The sequence below is a fragment of the Nicotiana tabacum genome, chromosome 24 (genome assembly GCF_000715075.1).
Source record: "Nicotiana tabacum cultivar K326 chromosome 24, ASM71507v2, whole genome shotgun sequence".
Lineage (NCBI taxonomy): Eukaryota > Viridiplantae > Streptophyta > Magnoliopsida > Solanales > Solanaceae > Nicotiana > Nicotiana tabacum.
The window spans coordinates 75,652,760-75,676,303 of NC_134103.1; the positions used below are offsets into that span (position 1 = coordinate 75,652,760).

Genomic DNA, 23,544 nt, shown 5'->3' on the forward strand with positions numbered 1-23,544 from the left:
ATAAAATAGCAATTATCACTCTTTACCAAAAACCAATAATTCAAGCAAAGGCGGACCCCCATTATCACCAAAACTGCTTTCTAATACCGCAAGTCTATTTCCATCCCTACAAGGCTACCTACCCCAAGAAACCATGTCCAGATAGTATGTTGAAACGAATAAAATATCTAAAAGGAAGTTTGTCCCTCTTTGTCATAATTAATTAAAAAAGAGTTCGGTGCACAAAGTATCTCGCGTTCACGCAAGGTCCGGAAAAGGGCCGCACTTTAAGGAATATGATGTGGGCAGCCTGTCCTGATGCAAGCATCAATGACTGATTTTACAGCTCAAACCCGTAACCTATAGGTCACACGAAGACAATTTGACCGTTGCTCCAAGATTCACTTTCTTTGTCATAATTAATTGAAGAAAGTATTTACAGCAGAGTGAAAACAAGAAAAGCATTAAAAATGCATATATCAACAGATCTTTTTGATGTGCTAAGAAAGAGAAGAAGGAAAGCAAAACAAAAAGAAGAGGGAGTGCTTAATTGTTTCTTCTTCTTCTTGGTTTATTCTGAAAATGGGTGCTGAGGTGAGTAAACAGGTGGAAAGACGAAAATCTATTCATACTCAGAAGAAAATCTTGTATGATCTCAAGGAGAAAAATGGATGCAACTTTCCTGGTTGTGATTATCATGTACAAGACAGAAAAAATTGGATGTCAGCACTTATCCCTGAGAAACTCCATGTCAACAAGATTGTTTGGCCAGGTACCTAACGGCGGATTCAGAATTTAAATTTAATTAGTTTTAACCTTGAGGTTCTTAGTATGAATTCGTTGCACTTTTGAAAATATTTATTAAAATTTTGATGATTTTCTATGCATATGTCTCCGTGTGACTTATAGGTCATGGGTTCGAGCCATAGAATCAGCTACTGATGCATGCATCAGGGTAGACTACCTACATTATCCCTTGGGTGCGGCCCTTCTCCGATCCTACGTGAATTGGGATGCTTCGTGCATGGGCTGCCTCTTCTACATATATATGTCTGCTATGTATCGAAAATACTGAATTCAATTAAACCAATTAATTAAGTATTCCATCCGCCTCTGCAGGTACACATGATTCAGCAACTAACAATATAGGCATCCCATTCATATCTCGCCCTTTTGCTCAATGTCAATCTCTGTCCATTTATGAACAACTAGTAATTGGCGCTCGCGTCCTTGATATCCGTGTTCAAGAAGATCGTCGTATATGCCATGGCATCCTTCTTTCCTACAATGTTGACGTCGTTATCAACGACGTCAAAAAATTTCTGTCTGAAACACATTCAGAGATAATAATCCTAGAAATTCGTACTGAATTCGGCCATGATGATCCCCCGGATTTCGACAAGTACCTAGAGGATCAGCTAGGAGAATTTCTCATCCACCAAGATGACAATATGTTCAACAAGACTATTGCAGAGTTATTGCCAAAGAGGATAATGTGTGTTTGGAAACCAAGAAAATCACCTCAGCCAAAACATGGAAGTCCGTTATGGAGTTCATGTTACCTAAAAGATAACTGGATAGATACTGACTTACCTGAAACGAAGTTCGAGAGTAACATGAAGCATTTGAGTGAGCAGCCACCTGTAACATCCCGGAAATTCTTTTACAGAGTGGAGAATACGGTCACACCACAGGCTGATAATCCAGTCCTGTGTGTGAAACCTGTGACAGATCGGATTCATCCGTATGCGAGGCTGTTTGTTATGGAATGTATTGCTCGAGGTTATGGTGATCGGTTGCAGATATTTTCATCAGACTTTATAGATGAAGATTTTGTGGATGCATGCATTGGTCTTACAAATGCAAGGATTGAAGGGAAGTTCTGAATCTGAACGAATGTTTATAGGTCTAAATAGTATATATGTATGTGTTTCAGAAATTTTATTTTTATGTATATAGTTTGAGTAGCAAGTAGGAGTGCACCCCTACTTGCCGAAGATGGATTATTTTCTAGTCTGTATATAGGTCTTGTGTGGTCCAACTTGTTTGAAATCGAGACTCAATTGTTATTGTAATTCGTTTTCTGTTGTAAGATTGTTTTGAGGAATTGAGTATATGCGAGAACATGATATATGAGAAGAAATACACTCTTAGCTGTCATTCCCAATATAGAAATTTACGATGTTCTTTTGTCCCTCTGGTTAAAACAGTTCAGTTTCTCAAAAAAGTAGTCTCTTTTTTATAATACATCCTCCATTTTTTTTCATCAAACAGAAACTTGTTTTGTGCAACAAATATTAAGAAACTATAAGGTAAAAAGGGTCAGCCCAATGCACGAAAAATCTCGCATTCACGTAGGGTCCGGAGAACAACCTCACCCTAAGCGGTATGAGGTAGACAACTTACCCTAATGCAATGATTGAATATTTGACACGTTGGAAGTGAATGACTTTGTTGAACAACCAACCAAAAGCTTCCATTATGAATCCAGGAAAAAAAGAAAAAGGAACATTGAATATTAGTAGGAGATTTTACCCAATGGTTTACATTGAATACAAGCACAGCCTGATGAATATCTTAGGATTCCTCCTATAGCCTCAAACGAGCCATTTTTGTGTCTTATATGGAAACAGATTAGTATGTTGTGCTCAGGGTCTTTAAAGGAACGTTCGGGTACAGCTGCTTTATCTCTTGTATCGTTGGCTCGGGACAATGAACGATATGGGAAGTTGATCATAGAGGAAAGTGGCCGGGGTTGGACCATTATTGAAGTTGGTAAAGAAGGAACAATGGAGGGTCAAGAAAATGCCTCAAGGGCAATTGGCCTTCTTTTAACGTGATCCAGAAAGCGCCGAACACATCGTAAAAGCTGGTGTTTTGTTCAGTGTTTGAGAAAATCCTCAAAGAAGGGAGCATGAAGGTTCAAATTATGGTGGCTTGGGCTATATCAGAACTGGCTTCACATCATCCTAAATGTCAAGATCAATTTGCTCAAACTAATACTATCAGGTTATTAGTTAGTCATCTTGCCTTGCGAAACCATCCAAGAACATAGTGAGTATGCTAATGCTAGCAAACAGAAAATCTCAGTCACTCGGCTGGGAAGGCCACATCCAGCTCTAACACTGCTAGTGAAAACAGTGACGCAGAACTTAGGTGGTGAGTTTGAAGATGATGAGAAAAGAATACAGTGTAAAGTGGAGTGTGTATAAGATTAGCCTTGCTGTATAGGCAAAACACTAACCTTGTCTAATCGACAGAACATATCGTTCATTGTTGTAGTTGTGCTTTTACAGTTTACTCTCTGATTAGCATAGATTCAGAGATAACATTTCATCTGTGCAAGACTTGTAGTACTTTATCTTTCCCTTCATGTTAGTAGGGGAAGAGAGCTGTTAGAAGCTTCTTTTTTCAAGTTCCATGGTTCTTATTTGTCAGCCATAAGGATTATAAATGATTTGATTTGTCGAATGTTATTATCATATTATGCATTATGAAACAAAAATGCATATACTTTTCCTGGTTTAGGTGGGGCTCTATGAAGCCAATGTAACTGGTTTTTTCTTTTTCTTTTTTTCTTCTAAGTTGATACAGATGATTGATGAAGACAAAAGATACATACCTTATAGAACTTGACAAAAGATCCAGATGAAAAAGCAAGCTGACAGGAATAGAAAGAGTAGAATCAAGAAGAAATAACCGACTAATGGAAAGAAATTCTCCTCTTTAACTTGCTCTACGTGAAAGCAAACATTGAGGAATGTTGATTCTCTCAGACAAGTGAAATGTTACTTGTTTTATTGCATTATTATTGCAATATCACTGGAGATCTTTAATTATCAAATTCGCTTGTCAAAGTCCATTCCATACTAAAACAAAATAATTTGCCAGTCTAGCATACAAATCTTCAAAGCAACGGGGTGTTCGCAAATCACAACCACCATTCCACATTACACTTAATTAGACGCCCACATACATGGTCTTACGACTTTGCAAAGACCTGTCTTTAAGGTAAACAGTTGCCCGGGCCTGGTCACCGCAACCCCGGGGTGAAGAGGCACCCCTTCTCCCAAAGTTACAGGGCTATTTTGTTGAGTTCTTTAGAGAGTTGTCTCGCACCCCTAGATACTCTCTACCTAAACCAAACTAAACCATCTAGAGAGTTGTCTTGCACCCCTAGATACTCTCTACCTAAACCAAACTAAACCAATCATATCAACTGTTGATGTAGTCAAATTTAGACTCATTCACAGAACCGGTCAATTACCAGCAGTTTCTCATAAATTTACAAAGAACCAAGGTCCCAAAGAACACTGTCCAAAGAACCAATCTCAAAATACATGCTGCCTGATGAAAAGAAACAATCACAAGCAATAAATAAAAGCTCATTTCCATCCATAACCATATATTATGAACAAAAACATAAAAGCAGCATATGTAAAATGTAAATGGAAGGGCAATAAAAGCTACAACAATAACAACCCACTGGAATCCCACTAGTGGAGTCGATTCCACTAGCGGAGTCGATTCCATTAGTGGAGTCTTGGAAGGCAGTGTGTAGAACTTATGATAGAGAGGCTGTTTCCAATGGAAACTCGGCTCAAGAAAGATGAAAAAACAATAGAAACAAGCAATATCAACAAAGAGGGCCAGAAAGATAGTAACAATTATTACTGAGCCAGAAAATAGATGGAAGGAAACAGAGGCAAAAACAGAAACAACAGCAAAATACTACAAAACCGTAAAGCTAGCAGCTGATAATTGATCAATCTTCCAAACATGTATGTATATACATGTACAGAAAATGCACATTTCCAAAAGCTTCAAGCTGAAACACTAGTCCATAACCAATACTACACTAATCCTAATAGGCAATAATCAAGCAGAGGGAACCATAACCATATCCTAATAATAGTTCAAGAAACTAAAAGGTGACCATATGCAATACGATCATTCAAAAAAACATTAAATGGTTCATCCCTTTTAACACTTCAAAATGACATTAACAAAAAAAAAGTACTAGAAAGCATAGGAAAAAGGAGTGCAAAATGTGAATATACACATTTACCCTCTCAGTTCTACAGAGCTTCAACGACCACTGCTGTTAGGGCATTCACGTGCAAAATGCCCTTCTTCCCCGCACTTGAAACAGCCACCACCACCTCCTCCGCCACTACCACCATATCTCCCACCTCCACCACCATATCCACCGCCGCCGCTGCCATATCCGCCGCCTCCACTATCATAACCGCCGCCGCCGCCGCCCTGAGTACATTCCCTCGCAAAATTCCCTTCTTCTCCACACTTATAACACCCGCTTCCACCACCGCCGCCGCTGCCATATCCGCCGCCTCCACTATCATAACCGCCGCCGCCGCCGCCCTGAGTACATTCCCTCGCAAAATTCCCTTCTTCTCCACACTTATAACACCCGCTTCCACCACCGCCGCCGCTGCCATATCCGCCGCCTCCACCATACCTACTACCACCACCGCCGCCGTATCCACCGTCACCTCCATACCGACCACCTCCGTAACCAGCATCACCTCCACCATATCTACCACCTCCACCGCTGCCATATCCACCTCCACCACCATATCGACCCCCGCTGCCGCCTCCACCGCTTCCGCCACGGCCACCACCTTGAACAGGCGCACCATCCGGTCCAGTAACATTAACAGCCTTAGTACGGCCATCATCACCAGACTCAACTTCAAACTCAACAACTTCACCTTCAGCTAAGCTACGAAAGCCTTCAGATCTGATACGAGATTGATGAACAAACAGATCTTCACCGCCGTCATCAGGAGTAATGAAACCGAAACCCTTTTGATCATTGAACCATGATGTTTGGCATATTTCGATATGTGTTGATGTTACTTTACCCATGTCTTAACCGCTTCTTGATGTTATTTGATTTTTAAAATGTCCAACATGATTTAATTATTGGTTTTATGACTAATTGAGTTGTGTGTGGTGAATTAGGGTATTTGGAGTGCAAAAATATGAAGAAAAGGTGCTCTAGGTAGAGGAAGAGAGATTGGATGCGTCGCATCCAATCTAGAAAAAGATCAGTTCGCGCACCCTTAGCAGTGAAGTCAGCCCATAGCATCCGCCATAGCATCCGCACCTGGGCAAAGCTGAGATGGAGGAACTAGGGGTGGATGCGTCGCATCCACCCTCGCATGCAAAGCTGAGAAATAGAGGACAAGGTGGATGCGTCGCATCCACCTTCCCAGGCAAAATTGAAATGGAGGACGAGGTGGATGCGTCGCATCCACCTTAGCATCAACCCCTGAAGCCGATTTGGACTAGGGTTAGGAGAACTCTAGCCCACGACTTTTGTACGCAATATATAAGCCAAAAACGCCTCTTTTAGGTCATCTAACATATTTGGAAGGGGAAAAAAAGCCACGACAAAGCTGTGGAGGCCGGAATTCATCAAGTTCCATCTTTCTCCCACCAAACTTAGTAATCTTTATGTTTCTTTGTATGATTTGTTGTTTGGCTACCATGTCTATATGGAGCTAAACTTCACGTTCTAGGGTTGTGGTTCTTTCATGACTATTGTTATTCGGATATTGATTTTGATTTCTTAAATTATCATATTAGTTTATTTATTCAATCTTGCGCTTATTTATTTGATTGCTTGATCACCAATTGAATATTATCTACGAATCTAGAATTGAACTCGAAAGTGGGAATTCTATATTGCATATAGGATTGAGAAGGGCAAGTTCTTGAACTCGGGCATCGGGGAACGGATTCGTAGTTAGGATAGACATATACCTAATTGCCTTGCTTGGTTGATTTACAGGAATTATAAATGCGTTCTTGTTGATTCTAACTCCATAGACATATAGGCGTTAGGTTAGCTTGAATAGGCGAGTAAGAACTCGACAGATTCTTATGAGCATTAACCCTGTCAACCAATAAGCTAGATAAATTAGTCGGTCAATTCAATTGAAGAATACAATAGGATTGTTAGATAGCCCATAACCCTAGATCGTTTTCATTACATTGATATCATTAAAATCTGCTCTTTCTCTGTTCAAAGTTCATTATTTATATTTTTCTTATTTAATTAGTTTAGAATAAAATATTTTTAGATTTAATTCTTGTTTAGATAATTGGGATAGTCTAATTTAGTTAATAGTTAATCATAAGTCCTCGTGGGTTCGACATCCGACTTTTAGTCACTTTATTACTTTACGACCGCGTATACTTGCGTGAGTGTGTTTGGTCGCAACAAACCATTTCACGGATCCCTTGATCCTACGTCCCTGATCACTCTCCGACGCCATAGTAGCACAGAAACAAACCCTAGCGAAACCCTAGAGACTTTTTTTGAGAGCTTGATCTCTTGGTATTTTCACCAGTACTGTGGGCTTTTTTATGTTGCGGTGGCTGAGTTATATTCTGATTGAGAGTGCCACGTTTTTGGGGAGAGAGAGGTGGTGGGCCCATTGGACCGGATCTTTTTATCCGAATCCATTTTGTGCATTAAATTAATGTGTTTTTCATTAAATAAATAATATTCCTTTCATTTCTTTACTATTTTATACGGTAGAGTTTGTGTTTGACCTGTTAAGGCCACAGTACCAAAACTATTAGCGATGGGCGTTTGGATATTTTGAATTTTTTATTTTGAGACTATAGGTTGAGCTTTTTGTTCTTCTTATAAAAATAAATATTCAAATGAAATATTCATGTTAAATTGCCTAAAAAAAAATTCAATCTCACATTCGGAACATCCAAATGAAGTTGTATACGGTCAGAATCGGGTTTGCCTGATTTTGTATGGTTAATCGAGACCGGGATGGCAGACCGAGGTTCAATCCCAAGTTATATTGGATCGTTACATGAATAAATATTGCCTAGCTCGTGATTCAGGGATAGATCGAGATCGAGATCAGCTAAGGTCGAGACCGAGAAGGATAGAGATCTAGCGAGATCGAAGGAAGCCTATTAAGTCGAATAACAGAAAGCCGAGGAATCCGTGACCGGGCGAAGATTGTGGCAGAGATCTCGGCATGTATCAAGTCAAGATCGGTTGATTAGCCAATCAGATGATTTCATTTTGTATTTAGAATTGTACCATATGTAGAACTCATCTACTATATAAAGAGGGTTCCAATCATTTTGTAAGGAGACATTCACGGATAACAAAGTAATATATTACGTTTCCTCTCTTAAGCTCTCTTATTCAGTTGTTCAGTTCTTACTTTTCAATAATATACTCAGTTGGTTCGAGGACGACCTAGCTCGAGGGTCAAATTTGCGCGTTACATTGGTTTGCTTCATTTTACAGTTAATTTCTAACTTCAATTCCCATATTTCTCTGTTTGTGCCAAGTGAAATCACATATCCTTAAAATCACTTACAAATTTAATTGTTATCCAATTTTAAGGGTAAACAGTTTGGCGCCCACCATGGGGCTAAGAATAATAGTGATTACCTGGTGCTAATTTTCATAACACATACTGTTTTACACTTGTTCTTGTAAGCGTTTTTTATTCCAGGATCAACATGTCAAACTCTCGAGCAGCACCCACATAAATCGATAATGGCCTTGGTTTTCATGGCGAAAACAATAATGTAGCCGCCCCAGGAAACGAAGTGCCTCCAGCTGATCTCGAGGGAGTACCAGTTGCAGGCCCCATCGACGTCAGTTCCCATGTTGCCCTGAATGCAAATCTGGGCGTCGACCCCGAAAATAGCATCCGTAAAGACGTTCGATCAGCCTGTCATAATGCACAGGTCAGCGAAGAAGGCGAAATCAGCCTTCAAATAATATTCGAAATGATGCAGGCTCAACAAGTTGCAATAGCAAAACTTCAAAATCAGAACCACGCACCGAGTAGGGTTGAACCCGAGCTATCACAGGAAGTTATTCACAGGGTCGAACCAGTGTCGGGGAGGTCAAATGCGAATGAGTCAGGGATCGACCCCGCTATCTTGAAAATGTTCGAGGAGCTAACAAAGCAAATTGAATCGGGGGAGAAGAAAATTAAAGCGAATGACAAAAAAGTAGAAACATAGAACTCCCGAGTTGATCAAATTCTGGGGGCACCACCGATTTTGAAGGGTTTGGATTCAAAGAAGTTTGTACAAAAGCCCTTCCCCCCGAGCGCGACTCCTAAGCCTATTCCGAAGAAATTTCGCATGCTAGAAATTCCTAAGTATAATGGAACTACCGACCCCAACGAACGTGTCACTTCTTACACATGCCCAATAAAGTGGAACGAAATAGAGGACGATGAGATTGAGTCTGTACTGATGAAGAAATTCGGAGAAACGTTATCAAAGGGGGCGATGATATGGTACCATAATTTGCCACCTAACTCCATTGATTCTTTTGCCATGCTCGCAGATTCCTTCGTCAAAGCACATGCCGGAGTGATAAAGGTCGAGACTAGAAAGTCGGACCTCTTCAAAGTAAAACAGAGAGACAACGAGATGCTCAGAGAGTTCGTATCTCGGTTACAAATGGAGCGTATGTATCTTCCCCCGGTCGCCGACGATTGGGTCGTTCAGTCTTTCACTCAAGGCTTAGACATACGAAGTTCGGTAGCCTCACAACAGTTAAAGCAGAACTTGATCGAAAATCTAGCTGTAACTTAGGCCGATGTGCATAATCGGTACCAATCAAAGATTAGGGTCGAGGATGACCAGTTGGGGGATCCTTCCGGATCCATTTATCCAAACAGGACCATCGACAGAGTTAAAAGGGATATTAACCGGGAACCACGATCTAACAGAGATCGATATCAGCCATACGGTGGAGATCGGAGAAATAATGGGCATGGACGCAACCTCGTTCGAATTGATAGAAGAAATGATCGAGGACAGACCTCTCGAGGGCCCATGAGTAAGAGCAGTTTCTATAGAAATGTCGAACCCAAAGAAGCACCACGACTATCGGAATACAACTTCAACATTGATGCATCAGCTATTGTATCGGCCATTGGGCGCATCAAAGACATTAGGTGGTCCCGACCTCTGCAGACTGATCCGGCCGAGAGAAATCCTAATCAAATGTGCAAATATCATGGCACCCATGGTCATAGAATAGAAGATTGCAGACAGCTGAGGGAGGAGGTAGCCCGTTTGTTCAACGAAGGGCATCTTCGAGAATTCTTAAGCGATCAGGCTAAAAACCACTTCAAGAACAAAGATTCAAACAGACAGAATGAGCAAGAAGAGCCGCAGCACGTGATCCACATGATTGTTGGAGGGGTTGATATTCCTTAGGGGCCCGTATTCAAAGGCACCAAGGTGTCGATCACGAGGGAAAAACGGACTCGAGACTGCATACCGGAAGGGACCTTGTCTTTCAATGACAAGGATGCAGAGGGGATCTTACAACCCCACAATGACGCACTGGTAATATATGTCCTTATTAATAAAATTCAAGTTAAACGTGTTTTGATTGATCCAGGTAGCTCGGCCAACATTATTCGATCGAGGGTCATAGAACAACTCGGCCTACAAGATCAAATTATGCCTGCAGCCCGAGTACTTAACGGCTTCAACATGGCAAGCGAACCCACCAAAGGTGAAATTACTTTGCTAGTGAACGTGGCCGGGACCATCCAAGAAATAAAGTTCCATATAATCGAGGGTGACATGAGGTACAACGCCCTGCTCGGAAGGACGTGGATCCATAACATGAGGTCAGTACCCTCGACCCTTCACCAAGTTCTGAAGTTCCCGACATCGTAGGGAGTCAAAACAGTGTACGGGGAGCAACTCGCCGCCAAGGAGATATTTGTAGTCGATGAAGTGATACCGGTATTGGCACTCTCATCAACGAAGAGATCGGATTCGAAGGGAAAGAAGAAGGCCAAATAACAACCACAGACACCGGCCTCGACCCAATTGCAGGAGCAAGGGATCGACGGGGATGACGACTACTGGATCCCTTGATCCTTCATAATTCCTGATGACTCCGACGCCACCAAGTCAATGGTCGAAGAGCTGGAACAAGTCTCACTGTCCAAGCATCATCCCGAACGAAAGGTTTACCTGGGCACGGGGCTAACCCCCGAGCTCAGGAAAAAACTTATTCATTTCCTTAAAGATAACACGGATTGCTTTGCTTGGTCCCACTTTGATATAACAGGGATCCCACCAGAAATTACCACTCACAAACTGAGCCTGAACCCTAAATTCCGCCCGGTGAAGCAAAAAAGAAGCCCCCAGTCCGAGGTCAAATATGCCTTCATCAAGAACGAGGTAACCAAACTTCTCAAAATAGGATCCATTCGAGAAGTAAAGTACCCCGAATGGTTAGCAAACGTAGTGGTAGTCCCTAAGAAGGGAAACAAACTTAGAATGTGTGTAGATTATAAAGACCTGAATAAAGCATGTCCCAAGGATTCTTTTCCTTTGCCTAATATCGATCGTATAATCGATGCCACGACCGACCATGAGACTCTCAGTTTTCTCGATGCCTACTCCGGGTACAACCAGATACAGATGAACCCGGAGGATCAGGAAAAGACCTCGTTTATCACTAAGTACGGTACCTATTGTTATAATGTAATGCCATTCGGTCTAAAAAATATTGGTGCAACTTATCAACGCCTAGTAAACCGAATGTTCGAAGAACAAATAGGAAAATCAATGGAAGTTTATATTGATGACATGTTAGTTAAGTCCCTGTGAGCACAGGACCATCTAAAGCATTTGCATGAGACTTTAGATATACTGAGGAAGTACAATATGAAGCTCAACCCCGAAAAGTGTGCATTCGGGGTTGGCTCGGGCAAGTTTCTTGGTTTCATGGTGTCCAATCGGGGAATCGATATCAACCCCGATAAAATTAAAGTTATCGAGGATATCACGGTAGTGGATAATGTAAAAGTCATGCAGAGGCTGATAGGACGGATAGCCGCCCTAGGATGATTCATTTTGAGATCCTCAGATAGGAGCTACCGATTCTTCTCGCTGCTTAAGAAGAAGAGCAATTTTGCATGGACTCCGGAATGCCAGCAGGCCTTGGAGGAACTAAAGCGGTATTTATCGAGCCCGCCGCTGCTTCACACCCCGAAGTGGACGAATAGCTTTACCTGTACTTAGCAATCTCGGAGATAGGTGTAAGTGGAGTCCTGGTCCGAGAAGAACAAGGTATGCAATTCCCTGTCTATTATGTTAGTCGGACCTTAGGTGAGGCCAAAACTAGATATCCACACTTAGAAAAATTAGCGCTTGCTTTAATAAGCGCCTCTAGGAAACTAAAACCATATTTCCAATATCATCTAATATGTGTTGTAACGACTTATCCTCTTCGAAATGTTTTGCACAAACCCGAGCTTTCGGGTCGATTAGCCAAATGGGCCGTAGAAATCAGTGGGTACGATATTGAGTATCGACTCCGAACTGCCATTAAGTCTCAAATCTTGGCGGACTTCATGGATGACTTTACGCTAGCCCTCGTGCCCGAGGTTGAAAAAGAACTACTGATAAAATCGGGTACATCTTCGGGAGTCTAGACCTTCTTTACGAACGGTGCTTCAAATGCAAAGGGGTCCGGATTAGGCATCGTACTAAAATCACCCACATGTAATGTAGTTAGACAGTCTATCAGAACTACAAAATTGACTAACAATGAGGCTGAGTATGATGCCATGATTGCAGGTCTCGAACTAGCTAAAAGCTTGGGAGCAGAGGTCATAGAGGCTAAGTGTGATTCCCTCTTCGTGATAAACCAAATAAACGGGACTTTTGAAGTCCAAGAAGACCGAATGTAGAGGTACTTAGATAAACTACAGGTAAATCTACATCGATTTAAGGAATGGACCTTGCAACATGTACTACGAGAACAGAACAGCGAGGCCGACTCTCTTGCAAACTTAAGTATGTCGGTCGAGGACAACGAACTCAACTTGGGGATTATCGTATAACTCATGAGATCGGTAATCAAAGAAGGTCACACCGAGATAAACTCTACAAGTTTAACCTAAGATTGGAGAAATAAGTACATAGAGTACTTAAAGAATGGGAAGCTTCCATCAGATCCAAATGAGTCGAGAGCTCTGCGCACAAAGGCAGCACGGTTCACTTTGTCCGAAGATGGAACGTTGTTTAGAAGGACGTTCGATGGACCGTTGGCAATATGTTTGGGACCGAGAGATATCGACTACATCTTACGGGAAGTTCACGAGGGCACTTGTGGAAATCATTCTGGTGCCGAATCACTGGTCCACAAAGTAATCAGAGCAAGGTACTATTGGACCGATATTGTCACACCCCAAATTCGGAAAGCGCGACCGGTGCTCAACCGAGTGAACCCGGTCGAGCAAGCCTGTTGAATACTTTCTACCCAACTCACCCATGATCAAGAAAAGACATGATTACCTTAGTTAGACAATAGGAAGTTCATTCGTACAATATTAAATTATTTCATTAGTTACTCCACTATCAAGTCCCAAAATACATATATTTTTATAGTTTGAGTGGAATAAGTGATCAAAACATAAAATAACTTGTTTAGCATTCCCAACACCCATATACAACCCACATAGTGTCTACGGAGCCTCTAAAAATACAAAAGAGAGTAAAGATGGTGCCGGCAACAAGGCCCCGGCTATACCTCCAAAAGTGCCCACAATATAAACATAAGGTACAATACATGACCCCGGAATGAAATGGGGCTCATCGAGTCCTCTAAGAAGAGGATGCAATACTATCTGTAATAAACATTGTCTCCTATGGAACCACCTGCATCCATTTAAAAATGCAGCACCCCCGGTAAAAGGGACGTTAGTACTGTCGAATAGTACTAGTATGTAAAATTAAACACCATCTCAATAGAATGAATAATAATACAAGGGGAAAACATTCATGAGTTCAATAAGGGCTTCAAACAATACTAAAACATCAAATAAGGATCGCATAAGTTTTCGAGTCAATTTTTATGTTATTAGGTTGGGTGATCTTTAGTGCCGGTATTCCAGAAATCACAATACCTGTGTATTCTTATACGGAGTCCGATCTCGACCCGATCGGCTAGGTCATCCCATTTGAGACATCAACCATAAACCACAATTTCAATTATTATTTTCAATACAGTCACCACCATATATGCGGCATGGCGTCCGATCACGGCCCGATCGGCTAGGCCGTCTCACCCAAGACATTATCCTTTTCAGTCAATCATCTCACATCATACTTCGTTCATATTCTTTCGATTCATTGGCACTAGTGATCACGATTACAAAGTCATTCTTGGTACTTGGCCGTATTTCATAGTTCTAGTTCCTTTTTCCATATTCAAATATCATTATCATTGTCAAAAATAATAGGGCTTCCTATTCAAGTAATTAAATTCACATATCAGCAATCTGAGAAATTTTAGGCACATAGAGGCTTTTCATATAATTTGGCATAACAATCTTTATTTCGATATTGACATAAAATCTTAACATCTCTAACACATATTCCACATTTTGAATACATCTTCAAACGAAAAGATGACATGTTGGAGCATTTAGAATAAGTATTGAACATATATCCTTCAACACAACCATATTAGGAATATCCAATTCAATAATGATCAAGGACTTACTCCAATTACATGAACACTGTAGGATTCGATTCTAAGAAGAAGGGGGTTTAGCCAATATACCTCAATTAAGCTTCCTTAAACTTTACAACGTTCTGGAATTCTTAGCAACTTCGATCTATTTTAGAAATATAACAAGTTTGACTAAAATTAGGAAGATTATCATGATTCTAGCTCATTTGAGCACATTATTAAACACTAGGTGGCATTAATGTTTTAAGGCCCTTTTTGTGGATGATTCCACAATTTCCCAACCCATTCTCTATCATTTTTAGCTCACAACCTTCCCACATACTTCAAGGATACATGCATGCAAGACAACAACCCTCACACCCAAGAATTTTCTTTCTATTTATCCCTCTTTTTAGAAGATTTTCGAAATTAAGAGCTAGGGCATAGATTCTTACCTTTAGGATGAAGACCTAGGGTGTTTCTCTTGATAATCTTCAAAAGTTTATGCAGGAATTGAAGAGTAACTTGATGAACATCACTTTCTCCCTCAAGGACTCTCTCTCTTACTCTAAAGTATGAGGTTTTGCTCAAAAATAACTCCTTACATCTATTTTAACGAAGTAGGGTCGGGTTTTAAAAACTAAAAAAATGAAGCTAAGGAACAGGTTTTGTGGCGCTATATGGGACCTCATAATGGTTATGCGGTCCGCGAAATGACCGCGAAATTGTGGTGCCAAAACTGGAAAGGAACTGAGTAGGTATGCGGTCACTATGCGGCCCGCAGACCTGTTCTGCGGTCGCATAATGTACCGCAGAACGGTTCTGCGGTCGCATAGTGTACCGCAAAACCTCCCTCCGAAAAATCCCAAAGTAGGATACGCGGCAAGAGTGCGGCCCGTGAAATGGTTATGCCGTCGTATAATGGACCGCAAAAATGACATTAAAAATGGCCCAAAAGACTGCTCCACTCTGCGGCCATTCTGCGGTCGCATAATGGACCGCAGAAATGCCTACTTCTGCCCAACATTTTCCTTCAACTCCCCAGCGCACTTTCAATCCAAAAAGTCCGAACCGCGGCGAGCTTTTGTTAAACTCTACGCCTACTTCAGCATCACGAAACCCTATTTTTTAGGAAAAGTTTTACGGGGCCTTACATCCTCCCCCAATTAAGATCATTCGTCCTCGAATGAGGGTCAAGGTTCACTATTTGCATCTTATGCAATTCAGTTTTTATACCACACACCGGCAACCCCAAATTTAACTAACTCCCCAAATTTCCAAAAATATCGCCAGAGTTTCCTTTGTAAATAGGCCTATCCACCTGTCAGATAGCCCGAGAATCACATCCTAAAAACATGTACATAAACCAACGATGTAACATAACTCATAACAATACCAACCGTGGCCTCATGTAAATAACATATAATCAAAAGGAATACCTTTACATTAACTAAACAAGTGATACAAAATTCATAGGTGACAAATTCATAAAAAGGATTACATAGCTATTCAAACAAGTAAGGATACTTCTTCTTCATCTCTTCCTCGGCCTCCCAAGTGACCTCTTCAACCTGCTGGTTTCGCTATAACACTTTCACGGAGGCAATTTCTTTATTTCTCAACTTTCGGACTTGTCTTTCAAGAATGGCAACTGGAATTTCTTCATATGACAATTCTTCATTAACCTCAATGGTCTCAACCGGCACAATAGTTGACGGATCTCCAACTACCTTCTTTAACATAGACACATGGAATACCGGGTGCACTAATGACATCTCGGGTGGTAGCTCAAGCTTGTACGCCACCTGACCAATCCTATGAATGATTTTGTACCGTCCGACATACCTCGGACTCAATTTCCCTTTCCTTCCGAACCGCATTATACCCTTCATGGGGGAAACCTTCAAGAATACCCAATCATCTTTTTCGAACTCTAAGTCTCTGCGACGAACATCCGAATAGGATTTTTAATGACTCTGAGCAGTGTTCAACCGCTCCTTAATGATTTTAACCTTTTCCATAGCTTGATGCACGAGGTCTGGTCATATCAAATCAGCTTCCCCAATATCGAACCACCCAATGGGGAATACATCTCCTACCATATAATGCCTCAAATGGTGCCATCTGAATACTAGCATAGAATTTGTTGTTGTAAGAAAATTCTATGAGTAGAAAATGATCATCCCAGCTACCCTTGAAGTCAAGAACACACGCACACAACATGTCCTCAAGTGTCTGAATAATCCGCTCTGCTTGCCCATTAGTTTGTGTATGAAATGTTGTACTAAGATTCACATGAGTACCCAAACCTTACTGAAATTTCTTCCAAAAATTTGTCGTGAACTGAGCCCCTCGATCGGAGATGATAGAAACAGGAGTGCCATGCAGCCTAACTATTTCCTTGATATACAACTGAGCATATTGTTTCGATGTGTCGGTAGATTTAACTGGCAAGAAATGAGCTGATTTCGTGAGCCGATCCACAATCACCCAAATTGAATCAAACTTGCGTGGAGTGCGTGGTAATCCTACCACAAAATCCATATTAATCATTTCCCACTTCCACATTGGGATTTCTATGTTCTGTGCCAACCCACCAGGCCGTTGGTGTTCGGCCTTTACTTGCTGACAATTCGGACACCTTGCTACAAAGTCTGCCACATTCCTTTTTATGTCATTCCACCAATAGACTTTCTTGAGATCATGATACATCTTCGTGGAACCTGGGTGTACGGAATACCTAGAAGTGTGAGCCTCGGTCATGATTCTTTCCCGAAGACCATCTACATTTGGAACACATAGCCTCCCTTGGTACCTTAATGTACCATCATCCGTGCCAAGAGTAAAAGCCATAGTTTTATGTTTGTGAATCCCCTCCTTCAACTGTACCAACAATGGATCGTCGTATTTCTTTTCTTTGACTTTCACAACAAGCAATGATTCAGCCCTATTTTGCATAATTACCCCTCCTTCACTAGAGTCCGCAAGACGAACTCCCAAACTAGTTAACTGGTGAACCTCCCTGGCCAACAGCCTCTGACATGCCTCCAAGTGAGCCAAACTACCCATAGATTTCCGGCTAAGAGCATCCGCCACTACATTGGCTTTCCCCGGGTGATATAGGATATCGATGTCATAGTCCTTGAGTAACTCAAGCCATCTTCTCTGCCTCAGATTTAGCTCCTTCTGTTTGAAAATATATTGAAGGCTCTTGTGGTTCGTGAATACATCCACATTGACCCCATACAAATAGTGACGCCAAATCTTCAATGCAAAAACCACTGCCGCAAGTTCTAAGTCATGTGTTGGATAATTCTTTTCATGATTCTTGAGTTGCCTAGAAGCATAAACTATCACCTTGCCTTGTTGCATTAATACACACACAAGCCCAATCTTTGAAGCATCGCAATATACCATAAACCCTTCTGTACCCTCTAGCAGGGTCTACACCGGCGCCGTAGTCAATCTCGATTTTTACTCTTGGAAGCTCCTTTCACAAGCATCGGACCATTGGAACTTAACCGCTTTCTGAGTCAATTTAGTCAACGGAGAGGCAAGAGTAGAGAACCCCTCCACAAACTTCCTATAATACCCTGCTAAGCCCAAGAAGCTGCGAATCTCGGTTGGCATTATAGGTCTAGGTCAATTCTTTACTACTGAAATCTTTTGAGGATCAATCTTAATTCCTTCTCTGTAGATAGCATGACCCAAGAATGTGACAGATTCGAGCCAAAATTCACAGTTTGAAAATTTCGCGTACAATTGGTGCTGATGAAGAGTTTGTAACACTGTCCTGAGATGATCAGCATGGTCCTCTCGACCTCGTGAATACACAAGAATATCGTCAATGAACACTATCACAAAGGAATCAAGAAAAGGCTTAAAAATCCGATTCATAACATCCATGAAAGTCGCTAGGGCATTTGTTAGCCCAAAAGACATTCCCAGAAATTCGAAGTGCCCATACTGGGTCCTGAAAGTTGTTTTCGAAATATCCTGCTCCCTGATCTTCAATTAGTGGTACCCGGATCGTAAATCAATTTTGGAGAAGTACCTAGAGCCCTGTAACTGATCAAATAAATCATCTATTCTTGGTAATGGTTATTTGTTTTTTATTGTGACTTTGTTGAGTTGCCGGTAGTCAATGTACATCCTCAGTGATCTATCTTTCTTCCTCACAAAGAGAACCGATGCGCCCCATGGTGACACACTCGGTCGGATGAAATCCTTCTCTAACAAATCCTTCAATTGTTCCTTTAGCTCCTTCAATTCTGCTGGTGCCATCTTGTAGGGAGAAATAAATATAGGTTGCATGCCTGGCATCACATCAATCTTAAGATCAATCTCCTTGTCTGGCGAAATCCCAGGGAGCTCATCGGGAAAGACCTCCAGAAATTCATTCACCACTGGCACAGACTTGAGTGTAGGTGCCTCAACATCGGTGTTCGTAACCCGGACCAAGTGATAGATATACCCCTTATTAATCATCTTCATGGACTCAAGGTAAGAAATAAACCTACCTTTTGGCATTACATTATCCCCCTTCCACTTAACAACTGGCTCATTTGGAAATTCAAACCACACAGTTGTAGTTCGGCAATCGGGCTTGGCAAAACATGAATAAAGCCAATCCATTCCCATAATTACATCAAAATCGACCATCCCCAATTCAATGAGATCGGCCACGGTGTCCCGACCACGTACCGTGACAACATAATCCCTATAAACCCGTACGGCCACAATAGACTCACCAACCAGAGTAGATACAGAGAACGGCTCATGAAGGTATTCTGGTTCTATCCCAAATTTCATAGCAACATAAGGGGTAAAATAGGACAAGGTGGAGTCGGGATCAATAAGAGCATATACATCATGTGATTGGACAGTCAATATACCTGTGACAACAACTAGAGAAGCCTCTGCACTCTATCGACCACTTATAGCATAAACAGTTGGGTTTTCCTGAACTCTGTGCGTCACCCCTAGCTGCACCACGCCCTGCTGGTGCTGGAGTGCCTCGAGCTGGAAGGGGTGCTAAAGATATAGCAGCTGCAGAACTGGATGGCTGTATTGTGACCCTGCCCGTACCCTGGCAGGATAATCGACACTCCATCTGAATATGACCCCTCATTCCGCACCCGTAACATATAGGTAGGTCCATGTAGCAGATTCCCAAGTGCATCTTCCCACACCTGGGGCATGGGGGCTTCCGCTACTGCTAGAATCTCCCTCCTGATCGGCCCTGCTGGTGGGGTCCCCTACTACCCTGATTGGGCCTGAAATGACTCCCCTGCTGCTGACTGGGCCCTGCTAGCGGTGCACTGGCTGAAGACTGAGAAAAAGACTGGGATGGCCTTGATGACCCTCCCCTGAAAGCTAATCTTCCCCCACCAAATGACTCCCCAAAGTTGCCCGTGGACCGGGCCTTGCTGGTAGCCTCTCGCTCCATTCTGTTCTTCAACTTACGGTTCTCTGTAGCTTGAGCAAATGATACCATCTTCCCATAGTTCATATCTAAATTCAAAGTAGCTGTAGCAGCCTCGTTGATAACCAAGGGGCTAAGTCCATACACAAATCGGCACACTTTAGCCTTCATACTGGGCAACATGAGAATGGCATAATTAGACAGGCGCGCGAACTCCATGTGATACTCCCACACACTCTTACTACCTTGTTTAAGGTTCTCAAACTCTGCAGCACGAGATGACCTAGTCTCGGCCGGCAAGAAATGGTCCATGAAAGCATCAGCAAACTCACTCCACCTCGCTGGAGGAATTCCCTCCTCCCGAGAGTCCTCCCACATCTCAAACCAAGAATAGGCCACCCCTTTCAGGCGATAGGAGGACAACTCCACTCCCTCCGTCTCAGTAGCGCACATAACCCGAAAAGTCTTATGTATCTCATCAATGAAGTCCCATGGGTCCTCCTCGGGATTAGCAACCGTGAACACCGGAGGATCCAACTGAAGAAACCTGTTCACCCTGGAACCACTAGAATCCCCCTTGTTGGCTAGAAGAAGTGGGTGCAACATTTGATCTCTAGGCTTGAGAAGACACTATCTGTGTCAGCATCTGGATAACTCCCCTAAGATCAACATCAGAAATACCAAAATCGGAAGCTGGGGCTGGTGGTGGAACTGGAATATCAGTTGAAGGAATATCTGCACCCACAGTAGGTGCAGGAACTGGTGTGGCCTGGTCAAGTGTAGTGGAATCAGACAGTGTAGGAGTCGGGGGATTATACTCACCCATCGGGTGTTCACCCGCATCATTAAATAAAGGGTCAACTACCACTCCTAAGGCGGCGTTGGCTCCTTGGCCAGTTCTTGCTCTCTTTTTAGGTGCCATGTACTGAAAGTTAAAGGAATGCATGGGTTGAATAGTTTCACAATCCGTTTTATCGCACGATCTAAAATATCAAAGAAGGGTATTATTCCTAAATGTCCAAGTAGCCTCCAACTTATAGATGTGGTCACCTACACACCGATAAGAAAGACTCTACTAGACACGGCTCCGAGACATCCTAGGACACTTTAGAATCTTAGGCTCTGATATCAAGTTTGTCCTCAAACTCGGGGAGCGCGACCGGCGCTCAACCGAGTGAACCCTATCGAGCAAGCCTGTTGAATACTTTCTACCCAACTCACCCATGATCAATAAAAGACATGATTACCTTAACTAGATAGTAGGAAGTTCATTCATACAATACTAAATCGTTTCATTAGTTACTCCACTATCAAGTCCCAAAATACACATATTCTCATAGTTTGAGTGGAACAAGTGATCAAAATATAACATAACTTATTTAGCATTCCCAACACCCATATACAATCCACATAGTGTCTACGGAGCCTCTAAAGATACAAAAGAGAGTAAAGATGGTGCTTAATATTTTCCTTCAACTCCCCAGTACACTGTTCAATCCAAAAAGTCCGAACCGCAGCGAGCTTTATTAACCTCTACGCCTACCTCGGCATCACGGAACCCTGATTTTTATTAAAAGGTTTACGAGGCCTTACAGATATGGGGAAGGATGCAAGGGAGTTCGTTCAAAAATGCGACAAATGCCAAAGGCATGCGCCCATGATTCATCAACTCGGGTAACTACTCTACTCGGTCCTGTCCCCGTGGCCCTTCATGAAATGGGGAATGGACATCATTGGCCCTCTCCCGTCGGCCCTAGGTAAAGTTCAGTTTATTTTGTTTATGACTGATTATTTATCTAAATGGGTTGAAGCACAGGCTTTCGAGAAAGTCAGAGAAAAGGAAGTCATAGACTTCATTTGGGACCACATCATATTAGGAGTGGGCATCGGTCGGTTCGGTTCGGTTTTGTAGAATTTCGGTTCGGTTTTCAGTTTATGATTTAATAACCAAAATCGAACCATAATAACTTCGGTTCAGTTTATTTATGTTCATTTCGGTTTAATCGGTTCGATTTTCGATTCAAATTCATATAATTCCCTTTATGATAATCCTTGACTGAGCTAAGACAAAACAGAAGCAGCAGTAGTGGCAGTGGCAGCACTATAGGAGAAGCATTAGGTGTTCATTTACTCCAGAACCAACTCATTATCGCTTAATCTTTCATTAATAGAACCATTCCAATAAGCTCTCGCGGTCTTCAATTGTGTTGGAACACATAGCAAATATGTTTTTGCTTTGGTACATCCTGAATGATGAAATTCGAACGTTCAGCAATGCAGATGAAAAACTGTTTGATTTTGTCAATTTTCTATACACGGTACACATATTGCTATAAAGAATATCCAACATGTACTATTAGCTAATAAAATATATTAGTGATGGTGGAAATAACAATCTTATAATGTGATTTTTTTCCAAGGCTAATGTACAAATACATTAACTATTTTTCTTTATCGTTTTCTCTGTATTCTGCTTGCACATTGTTTCGTCTCAAAATTCTATCAAACACCAAATGATATTTTTACAAGATGTTCGAATAGTTTAGTATGGTTGACCAACAAGGTAGCGTAACTCCTTTTCCATAAGCATTACTTTCCCTCGTATCTGGTGCGATTAACGCCCCACTGAACTAGCTAGATGACTTTGCAAGTAATTTGATAAGACGTCAGACATCGACTATATTTCATCGGTTCTTCAGTTTTTCGGTTAAACCGAAAATCGAACCATTAAAACCGACCGCCGACCCGAACACCAAAATTTTTAAAAGAATAAACCGCAAACTGACCGAATAAACCGAAAAACCAAAACCGAATAAACCAAAATTTTTGGTTCGGACGATTTTTTCGGTTCGGTCGGTATTATGCCCACCCCTACATCATATGTCGATTCAGGATGCCCTCCGAGATTGTATGTGATAATGAAAAATAATTCATCGGCAGCAAAGTAAGTAAATTTCTCGAGGATCACAAGATCAAAAGGATCCTATCAACACCTTATCCTCCCAGCGGGAACGGACAAGCCGAATCGATCAACAAAACCATCATCCAAAATCTTAAGAAAATATTGACCGACGCCAAAGGAAAATGGAGAGAAATACTACCCGAGGTTCTATGGGCATACCGCACAACATCGAAATCCAGCACCGGAGCAACACCATTCTCGTTAGTTTATGGCGCCGAAGCTCTGATCCCGGTCGAGTTCGGAGAACCTAGCATCAGGTTTTGATATGCAACAGAGGAGTCGAATAACAAGACCATGAATATGAGCCTAGAATTATTGGACGAAAGACGCGAAGCCGCTCTCGTCCGATTGGCCGCCCAAAAATAACGGATCAAAAGGTACTACAATCGAAGAGCCAATCTTCGATATTTTAACATTGGGGACTTGGTGGTTAGAAAGTCATCCTCAACACCTGATATCCAAATGAAGGGAAATTGGGTTCGAATTAGGAAGGACCGTACCAGGTTCTCGAAATCATCGGAAAAGGATCCTACAAGCTCGACACGATGAATGGCGAACAACTGCCGAGCAATTGGAATGTATCGTACCTAAAATGATACTACTGCTAAGGTACGGCCCCTTACATTTTCATTTATATTTTAAACTAACCCTTGTAGG

General features: G+C 41.9%; 2 protein-coding genes across 2 annotated transcripts; one reads left to right on the forward strand and one right to left on the reverse strand.

Annotated features, from left to right (window-relative positions):
* Positions 1–442: 442 nt before the first annotated feature.
* On the forward strand, positions 443–2,122 carry LOC107816564 (uncharacterized). The gene is made up of 2 exons (XM_016642290.2): positions 443–751; positions 1,099–2,122. Exons 1-2 carry the CDS (start codon positions 562–564, stop codon positions 1,863–1,865), a joined length of 957 nt encoding a protein of 318 aa, XP_016497776.2. The 5' UTR covers positions 443–561; the 3' UTR covers positions 1,866–2,122.
* Positions 2,123–4,708: 2,586 nt separating this feature from the next.
* Positions 4,709–5,950, reverse strand: LOC142178549 (cold shock domain-containing protein 4-like). The gene has a single exon (XM_075248320.1). The coding sequence runs from the start codon at positions 5,866–5,868 to the stop codon at positions 5,068–5,070; it is 801 nt and encodes a 266-aa protein (XP_075104421.1). The 5' UTR covers positions 5,869–5,950; the 3' UTR covers positions 4,709–5,067.
* Between the last annotated feature and the right edge of the window lie 17,594 nt (positions 5,951–23,544).

Coding starts and splice junctions, on each gene's coding strand:
- LOC107816564 (XM_016642290.2), top strand. CDS start 562: ATGGGTGCTGAGGTGAGTAAACAGGTGGAAAGACGAAAATCTATTCAT. Junction 752..1,098: donor CAACAAGATTGTTTGGCCAG/GTACCTAACGGC, acceptor CCGCCTCTGCAG/GTACACATGATTCAGCAACT.
- LOC142178549 (XM_075248320.1), bottom strand. CDS start 5,868: ATGGGTAAAGTAACATCAACACATATCGAAATATGCCAAACATCATGG.